The 16,274-nt window shown below is 53.1% G+C and overlaps 1 protein-coding gene and 1 long non-coding RNA gene across 2 annotated transcripts; one reads left to right on the forward strand and one right to left on the reverse strand.

Annotated features, from left to right (window-relative positions):
- The first annotated feature begins 8,383 nt into the window (after nt 1-8,383).
- LOC309794901 lies at nt 8,384-9,699 on the forward strand. The gene is made up of 4 exons (XR_014292196.1): nt 8,384-8,926; nt 9,048-9,142; nt 9,268-9,417; nt 9,553-9,699. It is a non-coding gene; the product is annotated as an uncharacterized lncRNA (long non-coding RNA).
- A 99-nt stretch (nt 9,700-9,798) lies between these two features.
- Nucleotides 9,799-13,361, reverse strand: LOC309794896 (protein YIF1B-like). Its single transcript, XM_082606799.1, has 7 exons — nt 13,068-13,361; nt 12,885-12,989; nt 12,658-12,736; nt 12,466-12,523; nt 11,312-11,467; nt 11,135-11,228; nt 9,799-10,171 (listed from the first exon to the last, which is right to left on the reverse strand). The coding sequence occupies exons 1-7, from the start codon at nt 13,344-13,346 to the stop codon at nt 10,016-10,018; spliced, it is 927 nt and encodes a 308-aa protein (XP_082462925.1). The 5' UTR covers nt 13,347-13,361; the 3' UTR covers nt 9,799-10,015.
- Between the last annotated feature and the right edge of the window lie 2,913 nt (nt 13,362-16,274).

A 16,274-nucleotide genomic window follows, 5' to 3' on the forward strand; every position in this document is an offset into this window, starting at 1 on the left:
ATGGCAAAAAAAAAAAAAAAAAAAAAAAAAAAAAATAGCATCTTTCAGATCTTCTTGAATGAAATACATCTTATATTCCAACTGAGTGCCCATAAAGTTTCACCGAACAACACTTAGCCTTACCACCTGTGGTAAGCTCTGATATTTTCTTACTCTATTTCACTTTTTTAAAATGTCGGTCTTAGGGACTTCCCTGGTGGCGCAGTGGTTAAGAATCCGCCTGCCAATGCAGGGGACACAGGTTTGTTGATCCCGGGTCCGGGAAGATCCCACATACCGTGGAGCAACTAAGCCCGTGCGCCACAACTACTGAGCTTGCGCTCTAGAGCCCGTGAGCCACAACTACCGAAGCCTGCGTGCCTAGAGCCCGTGCTCCGCAACAAGAGAAGCCACCGCAACAAGAAGTCCACGCACCGCAACGAAGAGTAGCCCCTGCTCAGCACAACTAGAGGAAGCCCGCATGCAACAACGAAGACCTAACACAGCCAAAATAAAATAAATAAATAAATAATTAAAAACAAAAAGGGAAAAAATCTTAAAAAAACAATTTTGGTCATGCCACACTTTTTTTTTTTTTAATGACCCACTTTGGCATCCATGATTTTTGTTTTTTAATTTATTTACAAATAAATTGGAACAAAAAGACAATAAGCCCTTCTTTCCTTGACCCTTCCTAGAAATCCATTCAGGCCAAAAGGCCACATTCTATGCATACATACCTCCTTTTATTGCACTTCCCAGATACTGCAGGGGTGTTTTTGGTTTTTGGAGTTTTTTTTTTTTTTTTTACAAATTGAAGGTTTGCGGCAACCCTGCATTGTCAGATGATGGCTAGCATTTAAAGTTTTTTTTTTTTAAAGAAGATGTTGGGGGTAGGAGTTTATTAATTAATTTATTTTTGCTGTGTTGGGTCTTCATTTCTGTGCGAGGGCTTTCTCTAGTTGTGGCAAGTGGGGGCCACTCTTCATCGCGGTGCGCGGGCCTCTCACTATCGCGGCCTCTCTTGTTGTGGAGCACAGGCTCCAGACGCGCAGGCTCAGAAGCCATGGCTCATGGGCCTACTTGCTCCACAGCATGTGGGATTCTCCCAGACCAGGGCTCGAACCCATGTTCCCCGCATTAGCAGGCAGATTCTCAACCACTGCGCCACCAGGGAAGCCCTAAAGTATTTTTAAATTAAGGTATATACATTGTTATTTTAGACACAATGCGATTGCACACTTAATAGACTATAGTGTAAACATAACTGTTATATGCACCGGGAAATCAAAAAATTCATGTGACTTGCTTTATTGTGATATTTGCTTTGTTGTGGTAGTCTGGAACTGAACACACAATATCTTGGAGGGATGACTGTACATTGGGGGAAAGGCTTGTGTCCATTAGGGCTTAGAAATCTATTCCAGAAGCACCTGGGTAAATACCTCATCCAATTCCCCCCAGCCTCTCTGGTCCATGGTAGACGTTGCTCATGGATTCTGGCATTCTCCCTGCCAAGTCTTCCAGGCAACCTGGTGTTCCAGGCCCTCACTGTGGTTCACTCAGAGTTGGTGAACAGGTGCCATATCCCAGACAAATTGGGAACCCCGCCCCCGTTCCCCCCACCCCCCACCTCCCCAGTGCTCCACTAGAGCCTGTGGTCCAGAGAAAGAGGGCCTAGACGTTGGGAAGAGCCTCTCCACCCACCACCCCCCTCCAGGTGTGCAACAGCAGGCAGGTCACTTAACTCCTTTGAACCTCCGGTTTCCTCACCTGTAAGATGGGTGGATGTGAGGATCACATGAGATCATAGATGTCAGTTTGCCCACGGGAAGTGGTGGCCACCTCTGCCCACCTACCTGTGTCCTCGTTCCTCCTTAGTAGTTGGTGGTTCTTCCCTACACCCACCCTGCCACCCCACGAGCAACTCTCAGGTCCACTCATGTATCCCTTTGGATTCAGGAACCTCAGACCCACTGATGCCTCTGGCCTTTCTCTACCTGCTTGAACAAGAGTTGTCTCTCCTTCATGTGAAGGAAAAAAGTAGTGTGTTTGGATTTTAAAAGAAACTGTCGGCAATCACTTCACTTTTTGTTGTTGTTTTTTTTTGCCGTGCCATGTGGCATGTGGGATATTAGTTCCCTGACCAGGGATCAAATTTGCACCCCTGTATTGGAAGCGCAGAGTCTTAACCACTGGACCTCCAGGAAAGTCTGGGAATCACTTTTAAATAATTCTACTGCCGTAGAAAGATCATGAAGTGAATTCTCCTAACACCATCAAGGCCAGTCGAGTTTTCACAGGTTTTTCATAGTGTACCTTTATATGATTTTGATGCAGAAGTTACCTCTGTGACTCACTACTGCCAGAATTTGTCCTGTTCTGTCTTGTGGTTTGGGAGGCCCCGTGGCTCCACTTGCTCCTGGCAGATTGACAGCATGAGGCCTTGCGGCGCTCTTTGTCTGCCAGTGGTGTCTGTCTCCCTTCTGTACTTTTCCGGGTTATGATGCTGCTGTTCCAGTCTGGTCAGCCACCTCCTGCCACGCCATTATGGCCCTTGAAACTACACTGCCATGTTTCCCACTTTCTAGACCATTTAAAGGCTGACGTTGGTCCTCTTTTCGTTGCAAAAGCTGCCTAACAATAGGCCAGTAGCCAAGGTGTTCAATGGACATGTCATGGCCTTTGTCATCCTCAGACTGCTAGCATCATTCAGAGGTGGAAAGGGCTTCTAAAAAGTCACCTCAACAAGGATCTCTACCTCTTCCTGGTCCATACACTTTAGTAAGGTAGTTTGGTCACTGAATGTGTTTGTCACCAGAAAGGATTTATCTCTATCTCCTGGGTAAAGATCAGGTCAAAGGGGTTGGGAGTTATATGATGACTATTTCGAAAATTTGGAATTCTACCCTCATCATTCCTGTGTATGGTGCATCTTTCTTCCCCCTAACAGCAAGCCCAGGTTCACCTGGCTGGTGCACCCTCTGGGTGGCAGCTGACCAAAGGGGGCCTCAGGAATTAATTCTGGTTCAGCCTCCGAGATTCTTTCTTGGATGACTAGTCCCAGGTCATGAAAACAATGACCACTTGGTCATCGGTTGCCCTGCCTGCCACGTCTCCCTACAGTGGCCCACATGGTCTCTGTACATTTGTAAGAATGCTTGTTCCATTTACATCTGACCTTTCCAAACAAAAGGTCTGGGTGTGAGTAGGTGATGATAGAAGAGGTAAAGCTATACCTTCTGGGATGGGAGTCACACTGATTTCTTCGGAGGGAGAATAACAACCTGGCACCTGGCAAGGGAACACCTCAGACCCCAGGAGGTGGGGGGGGGGGAGGAGGGGTGTAACCAGTGCTCTTTCTGCCCTCTAGATCCAACACTGCAGCCTGCCAATCCATCACCTGGTCCGCCTGAGCCCTGCAGCAGGCAATGTGACACATAGACGCACCCAATCCTGAACCATTCTGCTATACCCAATGCCATCAGCAGCAACGCCTGAATGTGGGCCCCACCCGTAGACGTTTACAAACACATGGTCCTGCTCAGCTTTGTTCTAATCTGGCTGTTAACAAAAGCACACACTTCTGATGCCAAGCAGCTCCGAGCTATGCCATGTATGGAAGTTGAGGCTGCAGCTACTCATGGCACTGCCCATGTGGCTTAGCCAAACCAGTGCAGTGGTGTTCCAAGTCAAGTTTAATAACAAATCCTGAACTGGAATGCCTTGTGCCCAGTACTCTGTGTGTTTGCATGTGGGAAAGAATGAGTCACAATGTCTCTCCATTGGGCATGAGGGCCTGCTCTGGGGCCTTGTAATTATTGGCAGTGACACCAAAGATCAACAGGTCAGTCTGAACTCCCTTGTGGGGTTTCTAATGGATAAGAGACTAGCCTTTGATTACATCCTGGCCGTCTGAAATAAGCCCTGCATGGTCACAGCTTGATGAGTCCAGGACACTGGATGGCAGGTTGGCCTCATCAACAGGAGTCACTGCTACTTGGAGCCGTGCTGACAGTAATTAAATGCCGTATGAGACAAACTGAATTTGGTCCCAGCCCAGTCAAGATAATCAGATCAGCTAATGGAATGGCATACGCATGTGAAAATTCATCAGAAGCCAAGAGAGGTGCATTGTTTGGAAAGACAGCCCTCCATGGGGGTCTCCTGCTTCTATGTGTCTTGCTGGGTGTGCCAAGAATGCACAACCCTGACAGCTTTTTACCTGGGCCATGCTCCAGGTTGGGTCTGCAGTGAGAGCACCTTGAGGGATGAGGTGAGGTAATGGCTCCCTCTAGGACAAAGAGCAGGCTTGCCTCCTGTCTGCTATAAAGTGGTGTGTACCCCACACTCAGCGTCTCTCTATTGTAATGCAACCAGTCACCGCATGTGCAGCGTCCATCTGGACCTCCGCTTTGCCCCCATGGGGCAAGGGAGGCCAACACACAGGTTGATGCTTATGCTGCTGCTGTAGCAAAGCCTTTTGTCTCTGACCCAGGAATCTCAAGGCTCCTGCCAGCATTTTGGAAACAGTTACAAGGCTAATTTTAATTTATTAGCTTGTAAATAGAATAAAATCAAGTCCCAGACACAACAGTCAGCGGGGTGAGGCCAAGCTTGGGTTTCCCTAGCTGGGCTGTCGGCCCCTTGGCACCTCCTGAAGGAAGCTCTGTTGAGATTTTCTGATTATTAGTATTCCAGAACATCCAGGGCCAGTGCAGCATTTCAGTCTTATGGGAAAAGAAACTGAGTCCCTGCATACTGTGTGCTTAAGGTCATCCATCTCCTGGGATGTGGTTAGGTTCAAAGAAAACATTCCAGAACAGGGATTATGATGTTTGTAGGACTGGGGCACTCTGGCCATGTAAGCTTCAGGTGAAGCCAGGCCTTCAGCAGTTTCTCTTCCAACTAGCTACGTCAGTCCACAGACGTGCAGGAGCACTGGACCCCCATGGAGGACTGTCTCTTCCAGCACTTTGCTCCTTGGTCCTATACCCCTAACGTTGGCATCCAGAACTCTCTTCCTAAACTGCAGTGACTAAGTAAAAACTTCAGGGTTGCAGTGACTCTCTGAAGCGTGTCTGCTCCAGCGTGAAATGCTGGAGAAAAGGTAAGCTGATCTTAGCAGTGAATGACATGGGGATTGCAGGCCAGTAGGGAACACGAGTCTCTTTTTCCTACAAAGGAGAAGGCATTGCTTATACCCATAGGACCAAGTCATTTTAGGCAGAAATAATGAGGAAACAAGCAGGGGAGGGCAGTGCCATTAGATACCAGGAGCAGGAGGGGCCTGAGGAGGACAGGCATAGCTACTGTCTCTGCTTCCATTAGCCATGGAAGATGAGAAGCGAATGGCAGGGAACTCACTTTTAAAGAGCAGATGGACATGGCCTCGTCTTCGGAGGGCCCTTGTCTCACCTACGTTTTTCATCCAAGTATTTATGTCCACCTTCCCAGCTTTAATCTCGCCTCCATTTGTAAACCTTCCGGAGTAGGGGAGTAAGGGAGGGACACTTGCTGCCACCGACAGGCAGTAGTGATGGGCTCCTGTGTCCCATTTCCCTTTCTTCCTTTCAGTAATAGAAGTCCCCGGGTTTTAATAGGTATGTGGCTGCCCAGCTAGAAACTTGCTGTTTCCCTGTCTCCCTTGAAGCTGGATGTGACCAGGTGTCGAAATCCAGACTGAAGGGATGTGTGCTGCCTCCAGGTCGGGTCCTTAAAAGGAAGTGGTGTGCCCTCCACTTGCCCTTTTCCTTCCTGAGAACCTGATGGTGGAGGCCAGGCTCCCCACAGGCCCAGGGCGACAGCCTGGAGGACTGTAGAGCTCCCAGACAGAGGGAGCTCGGTCCCTGGGTGATCTCGCAGAGTCACCCACTCACCTGCTGTGGACTCCCTCCAGCTCAGGTTTTCGTGGGAGAGAAGAGTGAAGCTCTCTTGTTAAGCCTCTGTCTTCAGAGTCTCTGAAAGCTGCCACATCCTAGATATAATATAGGAGCGAACAGCTGGGGATCTGAAGGACCAGGCCGAGGTCTCCCTGGACCCATTCACTCACTCACCCACCATTTTATTTAGCACAGCGGTGAAGAGCTACTACTTCCTCTTGAGTCTGGAAGGTCTCACATTGCTGTCCCACAACCTACTAGCCCAGTGTCCTACTGTACCTTTTAGGGCTCAACTACATATAACATGGGGATCCTGTTGCCAGTTTCATAAGGAATCATGAGACTGTGTTTGTGAATCATAATAAAAACTAACATTTATCAAGTATCTATTTACCTTGTCCCAGGCACGCTCTGTGCAAAACCATTTACCTTATGAGTTTAAGTTCCATTTGACAGAGGAGGACAATGAGGGCCAGACTGACTAACTTAATGGTCCACAGAACAGTAAGGGGTGGAGCAAGGATTCACCTGTAAGCGGACTGACCTCCAGAACCCAAACTCGTAGCCACTCTAAGCTTGCTCTAACCTGCCGTTACCACACTGCCGGACATCAGGTAACCTAATTCACCAAATGATAGGGAGCACTAACTCTGAGTCACACCCTTCCAGGCGCTGAGCAAAGCAACGAAGCTCCCACCCTCCTGAATTTATGTTCTGCCAGGAGAGACAGGCACTTTCTCTCATATCCTGCACACGGTTGTCAGCAAAGCCACAATCACTGTTCACCTCCTCTTCTCACTCAGAGTAAAGACCAAAGGTCTTTGATTTACAAGACATTCCACCACCCACCCCAACCACCCCTCCTCTTCTACCTCTCTCCCTCCAGCTCTTCAGATACACAGGTACATTCCTGCCTCAGGGCCTTTGCACTTGCTACTCCCTCTGCCTAGATATGCCTCCATGTGCTTGCATGGCTTGTTTTCTCACCTTCAGATCTATACTCAGAAAAGACTTCAGTGAGGCTTCCCTGGTAACTCTATCTGAAATCCAGCGTCTCCCAAACATACTACATAGTTATTCCCTGGTCCCCCTTCTTGCTGTATTGCTCTTCTTAACACATATTACTTTAAAAAAAATAGAGTTCAATGAGTTATAAGTTACATAAAACCCATTTCAAATGTACAATTCAGTGATTTTTAATAGTTTTACCAAGCGGTGCAACTATCACCGTAAATCTGTTTTAGAACATTTTCATCCCCTTTCCCCCAGTAAGATCCCTCATGGCCATTTACAGCTAATCGCCATTCCCACACTCAGCTCCCAGCAACCACTAATCTACTTTGTCTCTCTAATTGCCTTTTCTGAATACTTCATATGAATGATAACATACAATATGCAGTCTCTTGTGTCTGGCTTCTTTCACCCAACAAAATGTTTTTGAGGTTTATGTAGCTGTAGCGTATGTCAGGAGTTCATTCCTTTTTATTGCTGAATAATATTCCATCGTATGGATAGATATATCACATTTTGTATATCTATTCACCAACTGACGGACAGTTTTGTTTCCAGCTTTTTCTAACATACTCTACATTTTGCCTTGTTCCCCACACTAGAATGTCAATTCCATGGGGCTGGAATTTTTGCTGGTTTTGTTCAGCTCTGTGTCCCCAGAACTTGAACTCTCCTGGACACATAGTAGGTACTCAATAAATATATGCTGAAGGAACATGTGAGAAGAAAGATAACCTCAGAGAGTGGTAAGCAAGGGCTATCTATGCTGGCCACGAAGCAGGGGAAAGGGGATGGAGTGACGAGGCTCCGTGGAGCCAGCAGTCAGGGCAGTCTCCTCTAAGGAACGGACTTTGGAGCAGAGACCTGAATGCACAAGGCTGATTGCTACACGCTCGACATCATCCGCAGGCCTCAGCTACCTGCTCCTGCCTAAATGCCAGCCTTGCCTGCCACTCCTGCAGGTCCAGGCAGTCAACTTGGCAGCAGGGCTGGGCTGGAGAGGGACTCGAAAGGACTCCTAGCCTCAGAGCCATCGGAACAGATGACGCAGGCCCCAACTCCTCCCTGGGCCTAACCTGGGCCCTGCGCAGTGTGGGGAGGGAAGGCTGGGCTCGCCTGGCTGCCCCTTCTGCTGAGTGACCCCCAGGTGAGACAAAGGGGCCAGGCACAGCCTTGGACTTGAGCTACACTGCCTGGGTTCGAATCTCAGCTCTAGCCTGTTCACAAGGGGCTAGTTTTGTCCCTTGTCATCTTAACTGGTCCCTCGGTTTTCTCATCTGTAAAATAGGGATAGCAACCATAGCTACCTTTTACTTAAAAGCCAAACATTATTTTATAAGCACTTACTCCTTGTAACTGTGTGCAGGCATGGTTGTGGGAAACTAATCCATTTGATTCTTACAACAGCTCCATATGGTAGCTGTTCTTTACAGATGAGGAAACTGAGGCCCAGAGAGGGGGAGTAACTTTCCCCAGATCACTCTGCTACTAAGTAATACAGATGGGCTTCCAAGCAGCAGACTGGTTCCAAGTGCATGCTCTTCACCCCTTCAGACACTGCTCCCAACCAAGCCAAAGGCATTGCTATAGTGAGTCAATGTATCTGAAGCCCTTGCAACAGCGCCCCAGCACGTAGTAAGTACACAAGGAGTGTCAGTATGATCACAGAGGGCACGGGGAGGCACCCTCCCTCTCATTTCTTCAAAAGCAAGGATCTGACCCTTTTAGGGGAAGCTGATAACAGCTCTAGCCCCTCAAATCTGCAACTGCCCACACATTCCTCCCCCAGTCCCACCCACTTGCCAAGGCTCACTGGGTGGGTGGTGGTGCAGGGGAGACATAAGTTAACTGTCCACCCTCCCCATTTCCCAGAGGACCAGTTGGGCGGTGCCGGGGAGGGGCTCTGAGTCAGGGCTGACTCTGAACAAAGGTCTCGGGTAGGGCTCCTCAGAACTTCCGGGACCGGCCCACTGCCTCTCCTCAAATTCCGTCCCCTGCCTCTGGCCCGGCAGACGTACCTTCTCTCACCACCATAGAGGTTGACCTGTCAGCAGGTGCGCTCGTGGGCAGTGCAGAGCTTGAGGGGCAGGGGGCCAGACTCAAACCCAGGGACTGCCTCCAACGGGACATTCCCTGCGCTTGCACCAACGCACCCAATTTCTCTTTTGTCTGCAGCCCTGGAGTCCACCCCCAATAAGCCCGAAGGGGGAGGCCGGGTGGGAGACCCCAGGCACACCCCCGCCAACTTTCATGGAGGTGATAACCTGAAGGTAAGTCACTTCATTCGTAGGAGGGTGTTTTTGACCCCAGGGCCCCACTAGGTCTGGGGCCTCCGACATGGTGGGATGGGAGCTGGGAAAGGGGTCCCCGGCCTCACTGCCATGCCTCTGACTAGCCTGAACACGGGCACGGGCACGGGCACGACCACGGTCACGGTCACGGTCACGGGCATGACCACGGGCACGGCCACGGGCACGGCCACGGCCACGGCCACGGCTACGGAAGCGCCTCAGATTCAGGCACCAGCGACCCAGAAAATGAGAAGGTAAGAGGCTCACCCGTCTCCGGCGGGTGCCCGGCGCCCCAGGTGAGGGCGGAGTCTCAGCCCGGAATTTGGGCCGACTTCTCACAGGCGAACCCTCTCTCTCCTCTCCCTCCCCCACCACCCTCCGCCCCACAGCCCCTTGCTGCCAGCCCCTAGGAGCACAAAGCGCCCCTGGGAAGGTCAAGAAGCCCAAGGTGAAAAAGGAGAAGAAGAAAGAGGGCAAGAAGAAGGAGGCTTCCCACTGACGGGCCTGACCTGGGCTCATTAAACCTTCTCTCGGCCTCCAGGTTGCCTTTTGTCCCCGCCCCGCCCTTCCCCATCCCCCTTCCCGGACCGGGCCTGCCCCCTGCTGGGCACCGCGCGCCAAGGAGAGGCTGCCCACGCCGTGCCCATCACGGTTTATTGTTTCTGGAACAGTGGCCGCACTCCTGGGGGGCGGCCTGTGCAGCTGGAGATCTCAGCACCTCGGCGAGGATGGGGAGGGAGGGAGGGACTCGGGCGGCGGGCCGGACCCTGTGGCCGGCAGGTGGCCGGGAGATGAGCGGCGGCAGCGCGGTGGCTACCGGAAGCAGCACCTGGAGGCGTTGCGGGGCCGCCCTCACCGCACCAGGTGGAAGGTGAGCCAGTACATGAGCAGCGGCTGCGCCGCCGCCACGGCCATGGTCAGGTACATGCGCAGCTGGTTCCGCGCCCCACGCACTGGGACGCCCTCGGCCGCCGCCTCGGCCAGGATCTTCAGCCGCAGCGTCAGGATCTGGGCGGGGGAGGCGTTCACTCTTGAGCTCGCACTCCTTCCTAACTCTAGTTTCCCCCCCTCCATAGGGCAGCTGGGCTCAGATCTCTGCTCTTGAGGAGCCTTGCTTTCTCCCAAATCTCCTAACACACGCGGAGGCCGTGGGAGCAAATGTGAGGGTTCCAAACTCAAACGCTAGGCGAGGCCTCTTAAGTGAGTGAGGTGAGGAAGTTCACTGTGAATACTCCACCTGAGGGGACGGCCAGGCTTGGCCCTTTGGCCGCCACCAGCTTGTGTTGACCCTTGACAATTTTTCAACACAAGCCAGAAATGCCTTCTTTTTCTTCTTAACTTTTTTGCCCACCCCCTCCCCCGCCAGAATTCTAAATAATGACATCTAAGTCGGAGTTGATCTGAGCATATCCGGCCCACCAGCCCCTGGCTTCTGCCCTCTGCTCCTCACACTGAATCCTCCCAGTACCCTGACGTGCAGTTATCATCATCCCCATTTTACAAAAGGGGAAGCAGGTTTAAAGAGAGGAAGTGATCTGCCCAGGATCGAGCGAACCCTGGGTTCAAACCCAGGCCTGGTGGATCCCAGTGCTCTTAACCAGCACCTCCACTCCAGCTGGATGAACTCTCAGAGAAGCTACTTTGAGGATACGGAACTCTTTTCACCCTAAAGGAAATTCCGGTAGGAAAGCCCATCATGCAAGGCGAGTGGAGTGGGGGTGAGAGCCCACTCTAGTAGCCTGGCTGGCGCCTCCTCTTCCTTCAGGACCCCGCTTGGACACCCCCTCTTCCAGGAAGCTCTCCGGGCCCTCAGGCTAGGGCAGCCACTCCAGGGCTCCTCAGTTCACCAGTGTGGGGCCTCTGGTCTAAACTCCCCACCTGACATCCCCTGCTTGGATGCCTCCAGGGACCCCCAACTCTGCCCAGGAGGCCGGTGCCCTGAGTCCCATCCTTCCCTGAGCCCCGGCTCACCATGAACACAAAGATGGACACACAGCACCAGCTCAGCACCAGGTAGTAGCCAATCTTTCCAAAGAGCAGGCCCATGAGGACCCCACCAATCATCCTGTGGGGGAAAGGGGAAGGCTGGTCTGAGGAAGAAGCCCCAGGGCTGGGGGCTGGCGGTGGGAAGGCGGAGGGGGTACTCACCCAACATATTTGTAGCCCAAGAAGGCCACCAGGTCGATAGTGGTGAGATCTGTGTTGACAGTGACAAGGTAGAGGCCGAGCAGGATGGCCAGCACCTCCAGTGTCAGCCAGGCCAACGCGGAGCTTGCCTGCAGCCCCAGGAGGTCTGGGGAGAACCTGTCAACACCCAATCTCTGTCATTCAGTTAGCTGGCTCAGACCCTCCCTAAGCATCTGCCTGGGGACAGCCTGTATTGGGGCGGGGGGCATGCTGAAGAGCCGGCAGGGACCAAGATGGATCTGGGCCTTGTCCTGGAAATCCCATTCCCAGTGACAGCCCAGAAAGGTCAGGGCTGGGATGGGGGAAGCACAGGGCAGGGGAGGTGTGTGACCCCGTTGGGAGGTGGGTATCAGACACTTGAGCTAAGGCTTGAAGGAGGAAGGAGCTGATTGGGGAAGAAGGACCTTAGTCTCTGCCATATCCCCAGTGCCTCACCAATTAATGGACTCTAATGACAACTGTTTTCCATGCCACAAAGGAAATGAACAGGGGTCTATGAGTGAGAGGTGGGGGCCTGATGCAGGCTGGAGGGTGGAAAGGCTTCCCTGAGGAAGTAACATCGCAGTGGAGACATCATGAGTGAATAGGTGCTCAACAGGTGATGTAGGGGAGGAACACACTCCCCAGCAAAGGGAACTGATGTGCAAAGGCCCTGGGGAGGCAACCCAGGTCCTCTGGAGAAACAGAAAGAGGACCAGAGTGGCGCAGCAGAGTGAGGGAGAATGTCAGGCAGTGCCAGGCTAAGGAGCTAGGGTTTGGTCTGGGGACAGGGGAGCTAGGGACAGCTTCTGAGCAGGGGGGGACATGGCCAGGCTCACGTCTCAGCCAAGACCTTCCTGCCGGAGTCGGGGTGCAGGGGGTGTGTGGGGGCCGGGCAGCTGGTTAGGAGAGGCCAGGGGAAGGATGGATTTAGTGTCACCCAGCACAGGGTGTGGTGATGGGCTGCACATGGGTGGGAAAGAGGAAAGGGGCAAGGGTGACCGTGCGGGCTCTGTCTTGGGCTAACTGGGAACATGGTGGGGCTCTTCTGAGACAGAGGAACCAAGAGACTTTCCTGACTGCCCCTCAGCTCCCCCAAACCCCACACCACTCTGCCTACTCCAGGCCTCTCTTACCTATCCTGGGTCCCCAGCGCCAGGCCAGCCACCAAGACGTAGGTGATGAAAGCCATGGCTGTGAGAGGGAGACACACAGACACTAGTCAGAAGAAGAAGGACCATCCAGGGCCTCCAGGCACCTAAGCCTCTGCCCGAGACAGGCCCACCCAGAGGGAGGAGGGCACCGGGCCGTGGTGGGTAGGGTGAAACCTGGAATGTAGAGGTCAGGAGCGTTGACATCAAAGCGCGGGGCCACTGGTGTGTCCTGCTGGTACTGCACCTCCCAGTCCTGTGGGGAGGGTGGAGGGGGCAGGCAGGACCAGAGCTGGGCTCCTGGCCCGCCTACAGGCCCTCTCTCAGCGATCTTCCTGCCTCTCACGCCTGCCCCCGCCTGCCCCACCCCTGCCTACAGGCTGCCACCCGGCTCAGATGCTCACCTGGTGCAGGTAGGGGAAGAGAAGCAGACCCAGCTTTTTGCCCACATACGTGGTGTCCACGGCGAAGTAACACTTGAGCTTGGTGACGGGGATGAAGCGGTCGATCTGGGGAGGCAGAGCGCCCACCTCAAGCCCTGGCCCCAAGGCCCCACCTGCCCCCCCCCACCAGCCCGGCCCACTCACGTTCTTATCCACCAGCTGCTTGCCCTGCGCGGCTAGGCTGCTCCCGTAGGCCATGGCCATGTTGGACACAGGATCACCCAGGAAGGCCGCCTGAGGCGAGGCGGAGGCTGTAGGGTAGCCCAGGCCGCCAGGCGCCCGCTGGGCCCCATAGCCTCGGCGCTGGGCCGAACTCGTGTCATCAAAAAGCTGGTGGGGGGCCTCCCTGGTGGCGCAGTGGTTGAGAGTCCGCCTGCCGATGCAGGGGATGCGGGTTCGTGCCCCGGTCTGGGAGGATCCCATATGCCGCGGAGCGGCTGGGCCCGTGAGCCATGGCCGCTGGGCCTGCGCGTCCGGAGCCTGTGCTCCGCAACGGGAGAGGCCACAACAGTGAGAGGCCCGCATACCGCAAAAAAAGAAAAAAAAAAAAAAAAAAAAAAAAGCTGGTGGGGGTCAGCCATGCCTGGCTGGGACACAGGTACCCTCCGCTTCGAGGCTGCAGGGGGAGAAGGGTGGGGAGCCTCATTCAGTTGGCAGGAGCTCTCCCTCCCACTTCTGCCGCAGTGGGGCACTGGTTTTGCTGTCAGATGGGTTGTCTAGTCAGGTCTGAGCGGCCTCTGCCTGCCATCCATCCATCCATCCATCCAAATAACAATGATGAGGAGGAGGACGACGATGACGGCTACTATGTACTGGGGTTGACTGTGCACAGAATCCTGTGCTAAGCCTCTTACAAACAAGGTCTCTAGAGAGACCTTCTCCCTTCATGTTCCCTCTTACTCATCCAGCTCCAGCCACACGGGCCTCAGTACTCAGTGAACACACCAGGCACATTCCCACCTCAGGGCCTCTTCACTGGCGGTTCCTCTGCCTGAATGCTCTTGCCCCAGACATCCTCAGGGCTCCCTCCTCTCCTCGAGGTCTTGGCTCCGTGGGGCCTTCCCCAGCCATCCTGTCTACAACTGCATCTCCCCTGGTGCCACCCCCTCATCCCTCTTCCCCACTTCATTCATATCCACAGAACTCAGCAACAGCTGACATACGAGCTATTTATTTTATTCACTGTCTGTCTCCCCCACTCAAATGTGAGCCCCCGCCAAGGTGAGGAGCTTTGTCTTGCTTCTGGCTGTAGCCCCAGCCCCTAGAACAGGGTTAGAGTAGGTGCTTCATAAAAACCTGATGTAAAAATAAAAATAAATAAATAAAAATAAAAATAAATAAATTTAAAAAAGGGCTTCCCTGGTGCTACAGTGGTTGGGGGTCCGCCTGCCAATGCAGGGGACATGGGTTTGGGCCCTGGTCTGGGAGGATCCCACATGTTGCGGAGCGGCTAGACCGGAGCGCCATAACTACTGATCAGTGCTCTGGAGCCTGTGAGCCACAACTATTGAGCCCGCGACCCTGGAGCCCGTGGTCTGCAACAAGAGAAACCACTGCTCCCCACAACTGGAGAGGGCCTGCGCGCAGCAACGAAGACCCAACGCAGCCAAACATAAATAAAAATAAAAGTAAATTTAAGAACCTGATGAATGAATAAATGGCCATGCCCATTTGACAGATGTGGAAACCGAGGCTCAGACAGGCTAAATGACTCGTGCAAAGGGCCAAATTGAGGGAGTGACAGAGCAGGATTCCAGCCCAGGTCACCATGTTAAATATTGTCATAATTAAACCCCAGCTGAGCACTTAAACCGCACATCAGGCCGTGTTCTAAACACTGTGGATTAACTCATTTAATCCTCACAACAATCCATTTTGTGTTGGTGAGACTATCATCCCATTTTACAGATGGGAACCGTGAGCCCCAAGAGGCTCAGGCCCTTGCCCAGAGTCATGCAGATGGTGTGAAGCAGAGCCGGGTTTCAAGTTTTCAAAAGATCCATTTCTTGTGGGGAACAGACTGGGAAGGCGGGGACAAGAGGAGAGGAGGGGAGAGGAGAGGAGGGGAGGGGGGAGGAAGCTGCTGAGGTGGTCCAGGTGGGAGAGCAGGATGGGGTGGGCAGGGGTGGGGTGGGGAGGGGAGGGGCTGCTTCTGGCAGTTTGGAGGTAGGAGAGGCAGGATTGCTGGAGGTGTGCTTGGCTGCATTAGGGTAAGGAAGATGAAGGAATTCACACCCTGTCGTCCCAGATTCTGGTCTGAGAAATCAAGTGGATGGGAGTGCTGTCTACTGAGATGGGGAATATGGAGACGGCAGATCTGAACCCAGCACTCAGGCTCCAGCACCCCGACCAATAAGCCATGCCACCGCAGCAAACATTTACTGAGTTCCTCCTCTGTGCCAGGCGCCACAGTGGGAACAGGGTGGTAGGATTACCATGGGATGTGGAAGAGGAATCACATAATCCATGTCATGACTTTCTGTGCGCCTCAGTTTTCTCCTCTGCAGGATGGTGTCAACACTCCAGGGCAAAGTGACATAAACTCCTCAGCCCCTGGCCTGGCCCACAAAAAAGTGGTCAATCCCGTCACCTATTATCAATAACTAGACCCTCGACTCTTCCTCTTCATTATTTGTAGCCTGAAAACAGACCCAGGTAGTCCTCTATCCCAGAGCAAGCAGCACTGGCCCCGGCCCACTTGTCCCCAAGCACCACTTCTCTTTTCCCTCTCCCACTCTGGCCAAAGGGCTGGCTTCCTGAAAGCTTTAGTGTAAGCAATTCCTCCTTCTTTGTCGCCCCTCAGCCCTTGGCATTTGGGGTTCTGCTCTCACCAGTCCCCTAAATGCCTCTGCACTACCAGGCCAAGGCCGTTATTCCACTCTCCTCACACTCAAGCTCCTCGGCAGCACTGAGGCCCTTGCTCCAAATGCCAACCTCCAACTCTCTGCTCTCTTGGCTTCTGACGCACTGTACTACCTCTTTCTCTTTCCTGTCGGAGCCCCACAAACATCGACTGAGCACCTCTGTGGGTTAGGCTCTGCTGCGGCTGAGGTGGATACAGCAGTGAACCAAAAGGGAAAAACTCCTGCCTTCACGGAGCTGATGTTCTGATCGGTCCTTCTCAATCAGTGATTTCTCTCCAGCTCCCTGAATTGTGTGCCCCAGTTTTCCACCCTTACCCTTGTCTTCTGTCTCTCACCTAGGGCAATCTCACCACACCCATGGCTTTCACAGCCACCCACCCTGTGCCCTGGGCTGTCTCTAGCCATCACTTCCTGCCAAGGCCCAGGGCCTTTACCTCTGACATCAGTTCTCACCCCCCTGGTCTCAATGTTACCCTCCCTTCTCAGA

The sequence above is a fragment of the Mesoplodon mirus genome (assembly GCF_964341445.2).
Source record: "Mesoplodon mirus genome assembly, chromosome: 19".
Classification (NCBI taxonomy): domain Eukaryota; kingdom Metazoa; phylum Chordata; class Mammalia; order Artiodactyla; family Ziphiidae; genus Mesoplodon; species Mesoplodon mirus.

Excerpts from the sequence above, each read along its gene's own strand:
- LOC309794896 (XM_082606799.1), bottom strand. The coding sequence starts at position 13,346 with ATGGGATCCTCCCAGACCGGGGCACGAACCCGCATCCCCTGCATCGGC. Across the intron at positions 12,990-13,067 it reads AGCAGCTGGTGGATAAGAAC|ATCGACCGCTTCATCCCCGT; the intron begins GTGAGTGGGCCG and ends CTGCCTCCCCAG. Across the intron at positions 11,468-12,465 it reads GCGCTGGGGACCCAGGATAG|GTTCTCCCCAGACCTCCTGG; the intron begins GTAAGAGAGGCC and ends GGGTGTTGACAG.